Source organism: Takifugu flavidus, chromosome 10, assembly GCF_003711565.1.
Source record: "Takifugu flavidus isolate HTHZ2018 chromosome 10, ASM371156v2, whole genome shotgun sequence".
NCBI classification, from domain to species: domain Eukaryota; kingdom Metazoa; phylum Chordata; class Actinopteri; order Tetraodontiformes; family Tetraodontidae; genus Takifugu; species Takifugu flavidus.
Window position 1 is genome coordinate 15,356,601 of NC_079529.1, and position 18,773 is coordinate 15,375,373.

Here is an 18,773-nt window from a genome sequence, read left to right on the forward strand (position 1 = left end):
ATGCCTGTCTGACAACTCCCTTTCTCTTTCAGCCCCACCGCCCCTCCAGACACCCCACCCCATACATACCATCCTCAAGCGCAACGGCGCCGGGGACAACAACGCGGTGACCTGTCGCAAAGCACACTCCGGTGGTGGGCGGACCCCCTTTTCCCTCTCCTTCTCTTTCAGTAAAATTTGTCACCAACTCACTAGCCCCAAATTTCTTGGCAAATCACAAAAGCGCGATCCACCTAAAATATGGAGTTTCTGCCAGAATGTGCCGTGTCTGCACATTTTACACCTCTAAACAAAGCAATTTACGATGGTTTTCAGCAGCGCACTCCGTCATATGCCCAAGTGCGCAGCCTGAATGCATCTTTTCATGGGCGACTGTTTACATCCTAGATGGGGGACGTTCTTACATAAGTGGCGGTAGCCAGGCGGGGGTTAGGGTAGATGACCGCGGTACTGGGGATAACCGATCAGCTATTCGCTTCTTTTTACATGTGTCAGGAAGGAACTCGCTATCACGTACCGCAGGCTTGTGAACCTGAGAAAGACTGGTTCAATGGGAAGGCGGCTCGTCTTGTCTCGGAGAGGAGGGCGCTGTGTAAACCAGACTGGGTGGAGCATCATATCTCCCGCCCCATCAATCGTGCAGACGGTCTTATGTCCCGTCTGCCTGGAGGTCGGAGAGAGACTACTGTATTGAATGACTGGCGGATGGAGAGCGAGAGATAAAGGGGCCGGTCTATGGGAGGGACTAGCGCAAAAGGGGGACTTGGAAGGAGGAGGGGGTGAGGAGGAGGAGGCGGCACGGGTGCTGTTTCTCCAGTCTCTTTCCCTGTCTTTGTCTGACACACTCTTTTGTTAGCCATGCCTAGCCTGCTGGTTCTATCAGGGATCATGGAGAAAAATGGGGGCTACGGCGGGGACCTGCCTGGCTCCGGGTTCGGAAGCGAAGGTCTACTTGTTCCGCCCGATGAAGAAGAAGACGACTCCCGTGCCCTTAGGGTCGCGCTTGGCCAGCTGTCTCTGCTGGGTCTCGGGGAAAGCGAGGACGGTGGTGGAGCCCCAACAACAGGAGTACAGGACCGGAGTAACAATAACAACAACCACCACAACCACAGCAACAGCGTCGGGGGTGGCGGAGATACTGCGATCCTGCAGGGGAAAAGCAAGTTGTGCGTGTTGTATGAGAGCTCTTCAAGTGAGACCAAAGGACGAGGCTGCAACATAACAGAATGTGTCCCAGTGCCCAGCTCTGAACATGTGGCCGAAATAGTGGGGAGACAAGGTAAACTGGCTTGCAATCTTATCCCCACCCCAACTTCTGTCCTTCTCCCACAGTAACTGTGCTATTTCATTTCTACGTGCCTTTTTGTCCTGTTAATGTTACCTGGTGTTATTTGACAAAGAAAAGGGAGTGGTGTGTGTGTGTGTGTGTGTGTGTGCTCGCGTGTTTTTTGTGCTCCCCTGAGACATCAGCCTCCCACTTTTTTTTCCTGCTACAATCTTGCAAGTTCTCATGCGCTCATCTTGAGTCACACAATGGAAGCAAGTCGCCCGCTGATCTCGGTATGTTTTTGATGATTCGGGTGTTTTTTATTTATAGAAATGATCTAGAAGCTCTCGTTTGCCGGGCGAATTATTTTACATCCACGCCATCGATGTCAGCGCACAGCCACAAGCACACTGGATCACGGAAAGCACTTGCTTCCTTTGTCGTCTGAGACGCGCCAGACTGTTCAAAAATGCAACACGCGGCTGGCGAACAATAAAAAGAGGTTTTATTTTGAAACGACCGTATCAAGAATCATACCTTTTGAAAATTTTGGTCATCCTGGTGAAAGCTCTCTCGCCCTTCTAATTAATTCAGTTCGTGGTTCATGTTGCGCACTATAACAGTGATACTATAAGACAATGCGAGCTGGGATCACTTTTGGATCACTTTTATGGAATGAGTGAGAACCTTCCTTTTCGTACTCACGATTGATTTTTCAGGGTTTCGTGCTACTGTTTTGCTAATATATGGTTTGAATAAAGGTGAGAAAATCGGGGGACAGGGTCAAACGGGATGGACGTAAAGGGTGACTCAGCGAGAAGTTGCATCGGGAGAAAATTCTTTTACAAATTCTTTTACAAAGTTGGAATATTCTAGAATTTATGCACATTGGGTGGGAAAGCCTAGAGATGTTTTTATATATACTGTATATGTATTACATCTAAGGTTCATCATCAGTTTGTCATTAAACTGCAAACAAGCTTTAACTGAAAAGTTCATTTTTATAAGCTGAAGTATTGTTTTATCCTTTATGGTGGTTTGTGTGGCTTTGCCTTTTATTGACTGCCTTCCCTAACCCATGGGTGTAAGAGGTAGACTGAAATAAAAGGAAGATGGGGGGGGGGGGGGGGTGTAGTATCCAAAAGCTGAAGGGGTGTCACACCTTGGAAGCAGGACACACAGAGCCCCACTGGAGTGCATACTCCTGATATCACATGGCTGTCCACCAGGAAAGGGAAGAGCTGGAACTGAAATAAGTACAGAAACAGAAGGGTGGAACTCTAGAATAGTATCAGGATGTTATGGATATAGATGTTGCTTTTATCTCTACTACATTAGATTGTGGATCCTGCTCATTCCTGAGTCTAAGTGTTGCAGTCTCAATGACATCTAAAATCTGTTGGTTAGTAGATACAAAGGATAGCCTGGCACAGGAGAGATTTGGATTTTTTTAGTGTTGCTTTGAACACTCATATTTGCACATAATGCTGATTTCAGATTTTGAGAATAGTCAGTGCCAAACTTTCAAAATCACCCCTTTGGCTGAGCTATTTGTCCCTGGGGAAGCATTTTTCACCATTAAGTTTAGATTTGGTTTCATCCCAATGTGTTTTATTACTTTTAATTTTTTTTACAGAGGCAAAGGAGTACTGTGTCAAATGTTGTGGAATAGAGTATATGCGCACTTAAAGTTTGTCAGTCAAAACAAGTTTCTATGTTACGGTTGCAGACCAACAGCATTTTTTCCAACAATGTCTTTTTCAAATGCGTACAAATCTGAAACATCAGATAAAGCACAGTAAATGGCCGAAAACAATGCACATGTGGCTTGATTTTATTATATATTATGTTTCTGGAGAGGTCAGAAAATGATTTGTTTTCTCACCATCTGTAAAATTAATTTAATTTGCTTTAGCCAGGCCTGGTTGATTATTGCGATGACAATGTACTGTGGAATTTAAAAAAAACCTGTATTGTCCAGAGACCTTTTTTTTTAGCTTTGTTACTTGGCATTTTTATGTTGGGTTTTTCTAATGCTAACTTTTATCTTCAACTCTATTGTAAGGTATGGACTGTATAGTGTCTGTGTTTGTAACATCATCACTCCTGTAGCCGCAGTCATCCAAGTAACTCCATTTGTGGATATGATCCACAAATTCTACATCTGCACAACCTAGGCCGAAAATAGGCTATTAAACAGTGTTTATGCAATATGCAATGTTTACTTCCCAATGAGATTTTCAATATTATGTGCAGCTCATCTACATTTCTTATTTAGTTTTTACAAGATACACTATATCCTGTTTAGTGAAATTCTTGCAAATCAAAATAATAATTACTTTCTTCAGCACAAACGTGCAATATAGCTAACTGGCTGTCACTATTTTAGAGATTTTTTAAAAAGGTGATTAGCGGATTTCTTTCAGCCAATGTTATAACATGGGTAACTTTTTATTTTATTCTCTATTTCTGTAATCACATAACAGATTGTTATGTGCTATCACTGATTTACATATAGCTTATTTATATATAATGTTTCCTGTTATCTCTGCAGGTTGCAAGATCAAAGCCTTGAGGGCCAAAACCAACACCTACATCAAAACACCTGTTAGAGGAGAGGAGCCTGTGTTCTTAATTACTGGTCGAAAAGAAGACGTTGCATTGGCTCGCCGGGAAATCATCTCTGCTGCAGAGCACTTCTCTATGCTCCGAGCTTCACGCAACAAACTGGGCATGTCATTTAGTGGCTCACCACCCACACCTTTGCCAGGTCAGACCACCATTCAGGTTAGAGTGCCATACCGCGTTGTGGGGTTGGTTGTAGGCCCCAAAGGATCCACCATTAAACGCATCCAGCAGCAGACTTGTACTTACATAGTTACTCCAAGTCGAGACAGAGACCCTGTGTTTGAGATCACTGGGTCGCCGAGCAATGCAGAGCGGGCACGCGAGGAAATTGAAGCACACATTGCCTTCCGAACAGGAGGCCTGCATGACCTCAACAATGAGAACGACTGCCTGGGTCCAAGTGGTGGAGGTAGCCCAGTGGGGAGCAGTAGTGGTCTAGATAGTCGATTACAGCAGGTGTGGGGGCTGCAGGGGGCCCAGCGCAAGCCTCTCACTAGCAGCTACCGCCAGAATTTCTCAGATGCCATGATTGGAGGAGGCAGTGGAGGAGGAAGCGAAGGAGGGGGACTTTACAACAAAAGCAACTGCTCCAGTTCTGGAGAGAAATCCTGCTCTTACTTTGGATCAGAGAGTGCCCAGGGTTGGGGTGACTCTGACTACCCCAAACAGGTGGCCTTTTATGCCCAACAGCGTTCGAAGAGCTTTGGGGGCCTCCCACTCCCCCTGACTAGACTCTCTCCTGGTTTGTCTGAACCATGCGGAGGTGGAAGCACCAACAATTCTTCAGTCACCAGCATTGTGCCCATAGCCAGCTCACCTCACGCCCAGGCCCGTCGTGCCCATAGTGAACCCACCTCAGCTGGTGAAAGTTTCCCGGGGCGTTTGCCAGTGCCAGACTCGCCGCCGGCCACTGTGCGAGACTGCATGACCTGCTTTGAAAGTAAAGTAACGGCTGCTTTGGTGCCATGTGGCCATAACCTCTTCTGCATGGAGTGTGCCATCCGAATCTGTGAGCTCAACCATCCAGAATGCCCTGTGTGCCACACCCAGGTCACACAGGCCATCCGAATATTCTCTTAAAGAACCACATCCGTTTTTATCATTGGTTTTGTCAGTGTTTGTTCAATAATTATTTATTGTTACGATAACAATTATTATTAGGATACACATTTTTGTTTTTCAGAAAATTTTAAACCAGTCGAGCAGATATTTTACAAGGCACTGCTTGCTTAACAAAAAATATAAGAAATATTTTTAGGTTTTTCTTTTATATATATATATATATATGAATATATATATATATATGCATATATATTTTATAAAAGTTTTGTTTATAAGAGAAGCATAGTACCTTGCATTTTCATTTTTTCGTTTGCTGCTGTTGTTCATTCATGAATCACGGCTTTGGCAGAGGTACTCTGAACATTGTATTGTTTTTTTTATTTTATTTTAACCAATGAAGTAGGTTTATTATATGGAAGGAAGATGATGATTGTTGAGGTACCCAATCTAGACTGAACTGATCTCCAAAGTGAGTGTTTTCTGGGAAGAAAACAAGATTTCTATTGCACCTTACAATTCTCTTCGTTTCAAATAGGCTCCTAAAGCAAACCTTAAATTTTGGTGTGTAGGTGATTTCAGCCTCTTCTTTTTTTTAATGTGATTTCCGGATTGTTAACATTTGTCCGAATGGATATTAATTTCAGCCTAGGAATGGATTGGCACTAGAAGAAAGCAGAAGACATCTTGTTTTCATTCTTTCAATTTCATACATGAGATAAATCCTTAAAATGGGTAGAACAGTTGTATAAATATTGAGTATCAAACCCTTCTTTCAAGAAGTCAATGGTTACACTTTGATGACTGCTTTGTTGAATAGATTCAGCAACGCTTGTTCCTCGGCACTTGAACACCACGCGGTTCCTCAGTTGACATAAAGCACCACTTTGATTGTGCGGCCAGAAGCCTTTAAATTCATCTAATTGGCCAGTTCTCAAAAACAGTCTCCGCAGCAGAGTTGATTCAAAGCCACCTTAACCACATTTCATTTATTTGTGTTTTTTATGGTCAATCGGCCATATTTACTCGATGATATAGGGCACAGGATGAAGTTGAATAGGCGAATTGCGAGGTGTTTCTATGAGATATGAGCTGTACACATCAAGATGATTTCCTTTCTGATAGAATCCTTCCTAAATCAGCACCAGAAATATGATCAAAACAGACAAGACTGTAAAGTTCAGCCCCAAATCGGTAAACCCTACACCACATTGCCACTTCTGACGTCATTATGCATGAGCTGTGAGAGGCCAGCTGTCTTCATTGTAATTAGCTGAGCTGTACAGGAGCAGGTGTTTCATGGGACATTGTAGCTCTGACCCTGAGTTGGAGGTCTTGCTCAACCCCCTTTCTTTTTCTCTTTTCTTAGGCCGTTATTCCCTCCCTCCCGCTTACAGTTTACTCTTTTTTTGATTTTGAAGGCCTCTTAGTGGGGTGCATTGTCCGTGTATGGTGGCAGCGTGGACAGCAGGGTTGCTTGGACACAGATTGGATCCACTCATTCATAATTAGGCAAATAGGCTGGTCCAGGTGCGAACTGTGTAAGTCCAGATCAGGGTCCTGCAGTGAGCCCAACCCATTTTTGCCCCACCCCACTGGTAAAAGCACTGGGGAGGGCTGTGTGTTCTGGATGTAGTGGGGCAAAAAAAGACTCCCCCACCCATCCTCCTTTTCTCTGTATGATTCCCACTAAGGAGCAGGGGTTTTGTCCTTAAAGACAAACACACACGGAATTTGATATTTACTAGCTAAATTTTGGAGAGACGGTGAAATGAGTGAAGGATCATGGGTAAAATAACTTTGCCCATCATCATCTTTAGTTAGTGATTTACACTTTATCTATCTAAATTGGCACTTGTATTAATGATGAAAATGCTAAAAAAAAGGTTGTTATCAAAACCAGACGTTTAGTACCTTCTCCAATATTGTAAGGGGACCTTATTTGCATGATAAAGATAGAATAGATTGACTCACTTCTGTATGGGGCATCCTGCATCTGTCACTTCACTATGGACACTGGTGCACTCCGCTAACCCCTGGTCCACTGCCGTAGAGCTTGCAGAAGGAATTCAAACAATTGAAGCAGTGGAAGCACCGAATTAACAGCACTCGGTCTGAATCAAATTACACAACCTCTGCATCTGCTGTGGCCCCAGCCAGGGAATTTGTGATAGCTAGCAGTGAGCGGATGAAGGCAGGGATCGAAGGTTTCGAACTATAGGCCTGCATGACAGGGATGATGGTGGTGGTGGTGTCCATTTTGGACTGGATAAATTTGTTTGCCCCCGGAAAACAATTACTGCAATTGTGATAATGAGTCCAGTCAGCATATGTTTATTACAGTGACTTAAATTGTGAATATGTGATTCAGCAGCACCCGGTGTCGCACTGGAGAACAATTTGATTCAGCCTCTGTCACAACTCAGTTACAAAATAGGTCTATTAATCAAGGTCAGTCTTAGAACTTAAAATATATTTTTTAAACAGCTGAAAACTTGCATTACTTGAGGACTACACTATTCAAATATCAAATGTTGGAAAAAAACTGATGTAGATGTGTTATATCACTGGCAGACACATAGCACATTGAGTTGGTTAAGCTTTCATTGTCCAATACAAGGCACTATGATAATATTCTCTGGAAATACTATGTTTTTTTTTATTATTTGCCTTTTATAAAGCCATTTCTGGCATACAAGGTAGCAACCCCTGAGAAGTGATGTAAAGAAGTACTTATTTCTGGAGAAAAGAATGTGAAACAGTGTGGGTGAGGATCGGAGATCCAAGAAATTAGGCTCTTAGAACACTTTAGTTTCATTATAAAGACAAGCACCTTATTACAAAACTGCGCATTTGAATAATACCAAACCGACCACTGATGGTGAAAATACCTTTTGTTGAAGATAAAATACGTGCACATAAGGATTCCCTATCGTTATTGATTGTGTTATGATGATGATTCATATCAGCCACAATAGTACTTGTGATCATTTGGGAGACCTCTCGTCCATTTCAGTCGATGCTGATAACTTGATTTACCTTTGCACTGGTTTAATGCAAAAGGGGCTTACAGGAATCTTCCTGTTAAGAAGCTGTATAAGTCTATGGAAAAGCACTGAGCATCTATGTAAATACAGTTTGTTTTTTGATTTCTAGTATCACTGTCAATGTTTTAACAAAAGAATTCAATATGAGTTTTAAGGAAAGTACATCTTTTATATATTTGCCCCGTCAATCAGCTATAATAGTATATTAGAGACATACATTTCAGAAATAATTTACAATGATTTACTTTGTATTTCACTTAAAAATATAAATAAGAAATTAACCACTAATAACAACTACACTTTATTAAACAGGTAATAAACAGTATGTGTAGACAGCCTAACCCTGATAAATAAATCAGTTTCGACTGTATGTAGGATTAGGATGAAAAGCAATAAGACTATACTGGGAAAATTATCAGAGAATTCAGCATAGTGGCGTTTAAAGATTCAAAGTAAGTGACCTCAATTAAAGGAACTATAAAGGTGCTTTTCCAATACCTGCTTAAATTTCATTGTGGACTAAGACTAATGTAGACAGATATAATGAAATAGGTAATCAATTCAGTAGATGTTCTTGTGTCCATTGTTTTTTTTGTTTTAAGTTCAATAGCATAAGGATGTAGGATGGAGCTGCAAGTTTCTAGAACTTCTCGTGGTACTGCAAAAGTCATACCTTAGATTTAAACAAATGATAAGGCTACTGTCTTAGCAGCAATGTCTTCAAGCTTTTTTTTAAGAACCAGGTACAAGGAGTAAAGCATAGGGCAACATGGGAGGAGGCACTGTACCAGTCACTCTGCAAGAATGTTGACATGTAAAACTTAAATCATTTACTTTTTAGTAATATTTGTGTTTTCATAGTAATAGGATTTTTTAATACTTGCACCTGCTTGTGCATATGTTTGTGTTTATAATGAAAAGGTCAGCCTACCAAAGAACAAAATACCAGAAAACAACTTGAGTTCACCCATTTTATCATCAACTTGCTTGTTTTAGTATTTAAGCAAGTTTTTATGAATAAACTCACTTGTACTTTTCCTGTTTAACTAAAAGTCTTAAAAAGGTTTAGTGTTGTTTGGTTACTTTTTTTCTAAAAAGGTGCCCGTATCAAAGTTAGCTTCGAGTGGAACCATCCAGGCTTAGCCAATATTGGGAAACTTTAAGTTGTCATTTATTGTCCTGTTAACAGTCCAGCCAGTTAGTTCATGAAAACCAAACCATATTTCAGGAGTTCAGATAAACGGGATGGTGGAGTAATTTATGGAATACTGTGAAGGAATTGTGTTGACAATGAATAACAGGGCAGAGACTAGGTATTAACATAGGCTGCCCAGAAAGAACCAAGATGTTGAGATGTTAAGAAAGGCAACAGCATAATAGAGAAAACAACATTGTGGCTTTAATTAATCTTGTTTAGAGAGCCATTTAGGGCATTAGTTTATGAAACTAAAGCTATTCAGTTTAACTGCATGTTATTCAACTATAGAACATAGGAAAATTCATTCAGACATAAATGACCTCAATAATTAATCAGCTTGATACCTGAAGTGTATGAAAAGCATTAAGATCTTAAAGTGAATAGTAGATCAAAAACATATTGAAGTTTTTTAAATAATCAATACATACATTTTGATTATGTGTCTTAATAATATGTCAAGATGAAAGGCAACTTTCAAGGTCCATCTCACCCACTACAAAATCCTCTTCAATTTCAAGATGCAAGAAAACAGCCGGGTGACATCAGTGGTATTTAAGTTCTTCTTAGGGTTATTTACAATATTGTATTAAGCGCACTACAATTGTATAAGTAGAAATTGATGTTTTTCTTCTCCCCATAGGAAAATGTTTATGCATTTAGGTAGAACCCATTTTAAGGAGTGATAGGAAATCCTTATTTTCCAGTGTATGCACATAAGCAATTTTGCCAACCTGTTAGACACACACACATGCATTTGAATGTAAAAAGAAGAAAAATCACACAATTCGATGCACTCTTTGTGCTATTGTGTTTACGTGCAAGTGAGCTTTAAGTTGATTTTCATTTTTTTTTGTAAAGGTTTTGTGACAGGTTTCAACGTAGCCTATATTTGCGTTCTTCCACAGACATTTATAAAAAGTAACTTAAAATTAATTTTAAAAAAAATTCTCAAATCTATTTTGCTAACATGGGTTATTGTTTCATAGAAAGCAGAGGGGGAAAAAAGTCAGTATCTGGATGTTATTTATGAAAAATTTAAAATGAAGCAACATATTTATGAGTAACCTCAAGACATTTTGTTTTTTAATTAAAATGACAAAAGCTAATATATTTCTAAACACAGGGAAGTCAGTTTCTAATAATTAAGTTTAGAAGTTTTATTTATGAAATATATGGATGCTCATGTTTTCCATTACTTTGTTGTAAATTAGGTAAAGAGTGCCTATACTAAATTTGAACTTCAAATGGGCACTACTTCCACTTTGATGCATTCACAATGGAATATGTCAGAAAATGATATTTTTTAGAAATTGGAGATATTTTAGACACAGAGCATCAGTGTGTGCCTCAATTATATATTTTTCTTGCATCAGCATTCTTTTTGCAGTGCTGCTTGCTTTAACCCCCCCCCCCCCCTCCCCACACTGACTGAATTGCATAACTCATTTCCTCTGTAAACTTGCTTCAGATTTTTGACAGACACGCTAAGACTGAAAAGATTGGAATTTTCACACTCTATGAGGGTCACAGAAATTGTACACACTTGAAATCATACATTTTCTACATTTACTACTCAGTTTGTCATCACTCATGGCAGAGCATGATCGGTTAAAAAATATTGAGAGAACCTTCCCTAACGTGCTGATTAGGGGAAGTGTGTGAAACAAGCAGAGGCATCTAGAGGAGGACATCAGTGCACTGTGCAGTAGATCTATGTAACTAGAATGCATACATATACACACAGCAGCTTCATTAACGTAGTAGTTTGCATGTATGTTGTATGGTCACTTAGATAGGAGAAATGGTTCAGGTTCTGTGTAATCCTTCAACACCAGTGCACCTGGGCTTTTTCTCTTCTGTAGATTTTCATAGTTGGAGTCTCTTTGGAAAATGGGCAAGTTGACAAGTTTGCAACCAGACAGAGACCATATTAATCCCTGAAAAAGTCACTGCTGGATTATCTCATTCTCATTCACCAGATAATGATAGCCTGTTTGCGCACTCACATTAAAGAGTAAGGAGTTGACCGAATTCGAGCGGGAAAAAAATGCCACAATTGAACCTTTTCAGCTGTAGTAAAACGGGGAATGAAATGGTGCTCGCTGGTGAAACTCTCAACCTTTTCCAAAGAGGCCAATGCAATCTGACAGTTGTCTTTGGTAGCGTTTCCAATTTGCCAACACAGTAGAATTGTTTCATACCGGTCAAATAGTAGTTGTAGTGGATTAGTTTTTGGGCCAGTATCATCTGGCATTAGTTTCTGGTTTCTGTCTGTGAACAGTGAAAATGGGTTACCAGTGGCCTTCTGTGGCTGATCAACTTTGATGGATGGAGAAAATTTTAAAAAAAGTCTTTGAACTCTGTTACAGTATGCTATGCCCTTACAAGGCATGTGATATTGCAGGTTTATTTGTTATAGCACATGCTTTTTTGTGAATTACATTTTTGGAGACATTTTTTTATTATCAATATTATGATTAATGTAATTGCGCCATGTTAGTTCTGGTTATTTTGTTATTTTTCCAAGACTCAAGATGTATTGTAAATGTTTCTAATAAAACAAAAATGAAATTACCTCAAAATGAGTCCAGTTGCATCTTTCAACTTGAAACAGTTTAGACTCGTGATGATTGTTTGTATTGCTATCAGGTTTTAATGCATGTAACAACCGATGTTTATAAGATTGATAATACTGCTATTATTACTTAATGAAATCTATTTTTATTCACTACTACTGGAAACAAAAAGCAATTAATACAGGAATCACAAGGGGGGTTGCCTTAGAGTTTATTTCTACACATGTAATGCAAATACACATTTGAACATATTAAATGTTGTAAGTTACAGCACCCAGTTGAAGACCCATGAAGTCAATTATATTGCGTAAATGCTAAAGCAGTATAAAAACCAATCATATTCATAACCTTTGGATTTACATAAGCAGGCGTAGTGATGGGATTTATTTCCTAACCAAACTTTCTTCTCTTATTTCCTTGTTTATTAAAAGTAAGACATGACCATCATACAATGTTTGAGTGCTGCTCTGGCTGCAGGGTACAGAGATGAGAAAGGAGAAGATGAGCAGACAACAGTAGGATATCAAAAGACCAGGGCAGGGTTCATGACCCTCTCCATCCATCTATCTGTCCATCTGCCTGCCTGTCTCTTGGTTCCTAACTACAGATCAATCACAAGATCTCTATAATTAAGAATTCAGAGTGATTCCAGAAACTGAAGCTTCACACATGTTTTTTGGTTTTCTTTTTACAACAGGGTGACAGTCATCAGCAGAATCCCTATCCTCCAGATATAATAGGCAGTGAATTGAGTCACTGGTAATGCAGTGATTCTATTTTACGTAGAAATGATAATACTGTCTATAACTTGCAAGACATGGCTGTTGTGGAAAGAACTAAAGACCACTTGCAATAAAAAAGAAGAGTATGTCATGCATAGGGAGGTGGATCATTGTTTGATAGAACACAGCTTGGAAAAGCTAGCTTACACCAAAGTACGTCAAGCACGTAGAAGAAAAATGACTTGATGCTTCCACAGCTGCAGCAAAGCCATCAGTTTGGAAAATTTACAGCATCTAGTGTTTAGTTACAGACCATAACCTTGTTAAAATATTTCTGCGGGCATTATTTTGTAAATGTAAGAGAAATAGTGTCCTGAATATTACGTTTCATAAGATATGAAATAACATTGACAGGACATGTAGAGCTTTTCTTTGGAAGTGGATTTTTACTGCTTGGTATGATGCTAGTGTGAAAATGGGAAAGGATAACTGACTTGTAAAATGGAGCTTTCAGATTGAAAGACTGTGATATCAAATTTTCATAAAATCATCTACTTTTAAAAAGTTCTGTATGTATAGTACATGCATTACAGTGTATCACATCTTTTTCCTTGCAAATGACATAAAGCGATACTTCACCACACCCCTGGCTACTCGTCTTGATATTCTTCATAAACAGATGCCACCCAAACACATCAAAACCACGGTCCTTGTGTAAAAGGACAAAAGGACCTTGTTTGTATTTGTCTCTCATTTCCCCCCTCTTTCTCTCTCTCTGGTTGGTGGTCCAAACTCCTGGAGGTATGGTCTCAGTTGCTCTGGCAGCAAACACCCTTATTGCTCAAGGTTTGGGTGGGCTCAACTGTGATTGGTACCACATTGGAGGCTGGTGAAAAGTCTGAATCACTTCGTCCTGACATCTGCCTTTGGGACACAATGTTGTAGATGGCTGTCGGAGAGAAGAGGGAGAGGTGATTTACATGTAATTGCAGATAAATCCATACAACAAAGGGACCTATGGAGTTGAGAACAAACCAAAACATTGGCATTATGCATGTACCCATATATTCTTAAAAGTCACAGTTATATTTTTCTGCCTCGTCATGTTACATATTTAACCAGATTAACTTATATACTTGATTCTTCCGGAGCATCATAGCTACTTTTATAACAATTCAATGACTTTGATATTATTACTGATGATTAAGTAATCATCATCATCATCATTTATAATGGAAGCCCCACTGATATTCAAGTACATTACCCATAAACAGGCATACAAATTGGAAACAAAAAACAAATACTTATAAAGAAAAGAGAAATTCTTGATGTATCAAGCTGAAAATAATCAAAGCAAAAGCATTTGAAACTGAAACTATACCATGGATGCTAAAACTATGATACAAACAACAACAGTGATGTTTATGCCTAACTCATCTGACGGTGATTATTCCGCATTTTTTGTGTTTTCAGAGAAATCTGAAAAAGTGACATGAGCACTATTTATAGAGGGTGTCCATATGAAGCTCTGCTTTGGTTGAAATGGGTCTTCTTATGTGACTGTGGGAAATATGACAAATAGCAGAAACACAATCCAAACAGAAAGCACATATTAACAGAGTTTTCAGGCCCTGGAGCACACAAAGTGGAAGAACCACTAACTGCTGGATTGTCTATTTCTGCAGGGTTTGAATCAGTCACTGCAATTGCCTGTTCCTGTTTTTACTAAATTTTCAGGATCACATTTCCAATAGATGAGCAATCCCTCCATTAGGAAGACTGCTTGCAAAGGTTTTCTTAAGAAATTCATTAAAATGTATTTAGTGAACACATAGACATACACAAACACACACACATACACACACACATAGAGTATATGTAGCAACCACTGGTTTTGTTACATTATTACATTTCTCTTGAAAAGATTAACTCACTAGATATTCTTCTGGTGTGCAAATAATCCATATTTTTAAAAATCCAACCGTGCATATTTTTATCAACCAATTTGCCAACGATATAAAATGGAATTTTCTGCCATCTATCGGTGTAAGCTGTGTATTACATGTGAAAGGTATATTAAATATTTAAAAAAATCCCTCCATCCGTCAACAAAATCTACAAACAAATATTTATACTCACAATCACATACAAGATCAATTTGCAATCTCACGAAAGAAAAAAATAACAATACCACAATGCTCTACGGAAAAAATGTGCTGTTAATCAATTATGGCATACAAAAAATATCAAAAAAGTACTGGACACTGACCTGTGAGAATAGTATGGAACGCCAGCTCCACATTAGAGGAGTCTAATGCTGACGTCTCCAAGAAAGACAATCCATATTTCTCTTTAAATGCACAACAGCACAGGGAAAAATTAAACTGTGTTAAAGGTTCTAAATGTGGAAAAAAGGAATACCAAAACAGTAAAAACAGGAAGTGCTTGACAATAAAGTTTTCGTCACTATTAGAGAAAGAAACATTTGATGTTCCACTCAAAACAACAGGCAAAACAAAATGTTGACAAGTGTAGTTAAATCCTAAGAATACTTAAATTAATGTCAGGCATTTAAGTTGCAATAATTATTAATTACCTATGATATGAGTATTATCAAGTGAATATTATAAGTCCTTATTATTACAGCTTTAACTGAGTGGTCTAATAAACAGAAGCTCAAAGGACTAATTCCCTGTTTAAATGGCACGGACAGAATGCAGATATAGTCCTCGTTATACCTGCAAAGGCCCTGGCTTCATCTATAGGCACCGCCCTGAGGTGGCGTAGATCACTTTTGTTGCCCACCAGCATGATGACTATGTTGCTGTCAGCATGGTCCTGCAGCTCCTTCAGCCAGCGCTCAGCATTTTCATAGGTCAGGTGTTTGGCAATATCATAAACCAACAAAGCTCCCACCGCTCCACGGTAGTAACTAAAAAGAACAACACAAAATAGTTTTGCTGTCTCACTGAAATACACGGAGACACACAAGAAACAATCTGAAACATAAAGTTTTAAATGGGGACTGAAATACTAGCAACCAGTTCCTGGCAATGCTGATTTAATTAAATGGATTTTTTTAACTTTAGACACATACCAAGACTTGACCGTTTGGATTTTTAAGAAACAAATACTTTGTGAGGAAACAGAACTGAAAAACAAGCTTCTTCTCATCTTTAGGTGATTAGAGTGGGGGGGGGGCTAAATGGGGCCGCTCGCTTTAATCAACATATGTGCTGTTTAGATTCATGTGTAGGCCAGACGAAACAAAGCGATGATGATTCCACTGGGTGTTAAAAAGCTAATATCCTCACGCAGAAGTGATAGCTCGGTATCTTTCCTGTCCCGCTGTGTCCCAGATCTGAGCCTTGACAGTCTTGCCTTCCACCTTGATGCTGCGAGTGGCAAACTCTACCCCGATGGTGCTCTTGCTCTCCAGGTTAAATTCATTTCGGGTGAAGCGGGATAGCAAGTTACTCTTTCCAACACCCGAATCACCAATCAGCACAACTATAGATAAATAAAAGGGTTAAAAAAGGGGGGAAAAAAGGAGCATTAATGAACATGATGAGTGCTGGATGCTTTATGAATGTCAGAGGTTGTGCTGTAATGGATAGCTATATTGGTTAATATTACAAACACAATGTAACAAGGTAGGATAATGATTTTATACAATTTCTATTTTCAAAATGTAAGCCATACAAAAGACTACCATATATGGTAAAAAGAAATATTTTTTAAAAGTGTATGTGACTGTTTATACTACAAATCTAAATGTTTGCTTATTTACTCGTATCTGCGGTAAAATATTTGCACTAACATTAAATAAGTCTTATACATTATAGCTTAACATTTCTTGAAAACAGTCTACTTGGTAAGTATACATTTTAATGCATTTTCCAAAGAAAACACACCATCCCACTTCAGATTTTACTGTACAGTAATTTTTATACTTGTATGAGATAAAAGAGTTAATTAACAATGAGTGAGTTGTTCCTGTAATGCTAATCATCCCTCACTGTTAAAAAACATAGTTTTTGTGTCCACCTGCAATCTTAAATTAATCTGTTAGATAAGCGATCTGGTTTTAAGAATGTTAACTTGTTATAAACTGTTGACTGCATTGTTGAAATCTTTGACAAACCACCATGTCTGCACTTGCATGTTACAAACACAGCACATTCTGAACAAAATCAAGTGCAGACACTTGTCCGCATTAAAAGAAAAGGTATTCTGCACTATGGAATCAGAAATCATTTGGCAACTACACATACCTGCTGCTGGATGCCATGCAGAAACACACCTCTGTCATTAGAATCTACCATAAAAGATTTTAGGTGGAGGACAAAACTAGTTGTGCAATTATTTCCTGGTCTTTAGTCATCAAACAGGTCCAATCACAGTTGAATTACACACCCATTCCATTACCTTATGCAGGGTTCTAATCTTAAATCACTATCATACTTTCCTCAACTGAGGACATCATTTGAACAACTTTCACTCTGACTCTTTAAAGAGGTTGTTGATTTAGACAATGAATGTTTCTAACAGAAATATGACAAAAATTAGATTACTACTGTACTGGCACTAATACACAAACTGACAGTGAGTTTTACAATAAAATGAATGGCATTTATGGAATAGATTGACCCACACCAACAGTCAGGTGGGACGTGCATGTGACAACTCATCCAATCTGACTCACATTTGCAGTGAGGAGAAAAGAGGCTGAGGAATCCCACAAGTGCTAAACCAGCACTAGAAGCTTTGATCTCAAATCAATGGCCAGATATAAGTCATTACCTGACCAGGGTCCTGGCTTGTCTTTGTCACCTATAGCTTTGGTATAAGGTAAAGTATTGTATGAGACCACTTAATCTCGACTTTACAAGTAGCATTACGCACATTTCATGCAGGTATTTCCAGTTTGACAACACGTGTTTGTTTAGCATTCTATATTTGAACATACCATCAACAGTCCCATTTCCTCCAGTTCATGTAAAGGCAGAAGCATGATCTAGTAACTTACTAAACCGTCATGCTAAAATAAGCTATCTATACCATTTCAGAGACAAGTGCTTCAATAAATAAATAAATAAATAAATAAAATCAACATATCCTGATAAATATAAAGACGTTTTATGTTTAAATCATGTGTGTAATGCCGTCAAAAAGTACCTTTTACACAAACTATGTGGCTCAAAAGTATAAATATAGCGATTTTACCTCTTTTCTCAAACGATCTGTATATGAAAGCTAGAGCAGTGTCTTCGCCATTTATGGTTGGCACCCCTGTGGTTTTACACCCAAAGTGATAGGGGCAAATAAATGTCCACACCAAAGTTGCTGAAAGGAGACTGTCAGTGTGACAGCCGCGAATTTCGGACCCCAGGAAGGAGCCGCCACAGCTGGCGGCAGGTGCCTCTGTCCCGGCTCAACTGGGGCGACTGTTTCCTGCTTTTACGCTGAATTTTTGGGCCAATAACATAATAACACATGACAAGTGGCCTTAACTCGCTGCTGTATTGCATGTTTGCCTTAAACACTCACCTTTGAAAAGATAGTCATATTCGTCTTCTCTGCTCATCTTAGCTTATCTTATCGGCGAGTCTGCGTATTTCTTCCGACTCTAACAAACTTCTGGCACACGATTCTGGCAACGATGACGTGTGTGATCCAACCAGCCACTTCAGCCTATTGTCACACAATTGTTGTCGAATATAAATATATATATGTATATATATATAAAAATAAAAAGTCCGAACAAGTTCCCAGCAGTTGGACGAGTTAGTCTCTTCGTTTTCTGCCGCTTGCCATCATCGAAGCGGCACTATGACGTCATCAGAGTCGACCCGCCCCTGCCTTGTTCCAAATGGTTCCTGACGCGAGCGCCCACGTGATTGGCCCGATGTGCTGCGGTTCATGACGTGTGTTGTGGCGTATGATGTTGAAGCCGTATAGAGTACGGAGAGGAAAAGAGACTTTCTAGGTCAGATACTGCGTCTATGGGCGCTAGCTGTGCTAGAGGCCTCCCTGAACACGGAGGCAACATGTATGACGAAGAACGCCGTTTAGCCAAGCCTCTTTAGTTTCATTTGAGTATTTGCCTTGTCTCGACTAAACAGGTAGATTTGTTCTTATTTCACTGTAATGCCCTAAAAGCTACAGTGATGTTCAGAAAAATTAGGAAGAGGAATTGGAAAATGGTTTCAAACGTATTTACGAGTGGACAGTGAATATATGAATAAAGAATAATAATTTTGAAAGTAAAAGTCA

General features: G+C 39.2%; 2 protein-coding genes across 4 annotated transcripts; one reads left to right on the forward strand and one right to left on the reverse strand.

Annotated features, from left to right (window-relative positions):
- The first annotated feature begins 771 nt into the window (after positions 1–771).
- mex3a (mex-3 RNA binding family member A) lies at positions 772–11,781 on the forward strand. Its single transcript, XM_057046265.1, has 2 exons — positions 772–1,279; positions 3,822–11,781. Exons 1-2 carry the CDS (start codon positions 859–861, stop codon positions 4,973–4,975), a joined length of 1,575 nt encoding a protein of 524 aa, XP_056902245.1. The 5' UTR covers positions 772–858; the 3' UTR covers positions 4,976–11,781.
- A 188-nt stretch (positions 11,782–11,969) lies between these two features.
- Positions 11,970–18,345, reverse strand: rab11al (RAB11a, member RAS oncogene family, like). Of its 3 annotated transcripts, none has more exons than XM_057046267.1 (5): positions 18,048–18,345; positions 15,812–16,007; positions 15,236–15,429; positions 14,767–14,847; positions 11,970–13,446 (listed from the first exon to the last, which is right to left on the reverse strand). In XM_057046267.1, exons 1-5 carry the CDS (start codon positions 18,082–18,084, stop codon positions 13,307–13,309), a joined length of 648 nt encoding a protein of 215 aa, XP_056902247.1. In that variant the 5' UTR covers positions 18,085–18,345; the 3' UTR covers positions 11,970–13,306. The 3 variants fall into 3 exon arrangements, with proteins under 3 accessions (XP_056902247.1, XP_056902246.1, XP_056902248.1); XM_057046266.1 differs by having other exon boundaries at positions 14,767–14,895; XM_057046268.1 differs by lacking the exon at positions 14,767–14,847.
- Between the last annotated feature and the right edge of the window lie 428 nt (positions 18,346–18,773).

Excerpts from the sequence above, each read along its gene's own strand:
- mex3a (XM_057046265.1), top strand. The coding sequence starts at position 859 with ATGCCTAGCCTGCTGGTTCTATCAGGGATCATGGAGAAAAATGGGGGC. Across the intron at positions 1,280-3,821 it reads CGAAATAGTGGGGAGACAAG|GTTGCAAGATCAAAGCCTTG; the intron begins GTAAACTGGCTT and ends TTATCTCTGCAG.
- rab11al (XM_057046266.1), bottom strand. The coding sequence starts at position 18,084 with ATGAGCAGAGAAGACGAATATGACTATCTTTTCAAAG. Across the intron at positions 14,896-15,235 it reads TGAAGCCAGGGCCTTTGCAG|AACCTTTAACACAGTTTAAT; the intron begins GTATAACGAGGA and ends TTCCACATTTAG. Across the intron at positions 13,447-14,766 it reads GTTCCATACTATTCTCACAG|CCATCTACAACATTGTGTCC; the intron begins GTCAGTGTCCAG and ends TCTCTCCGACAG.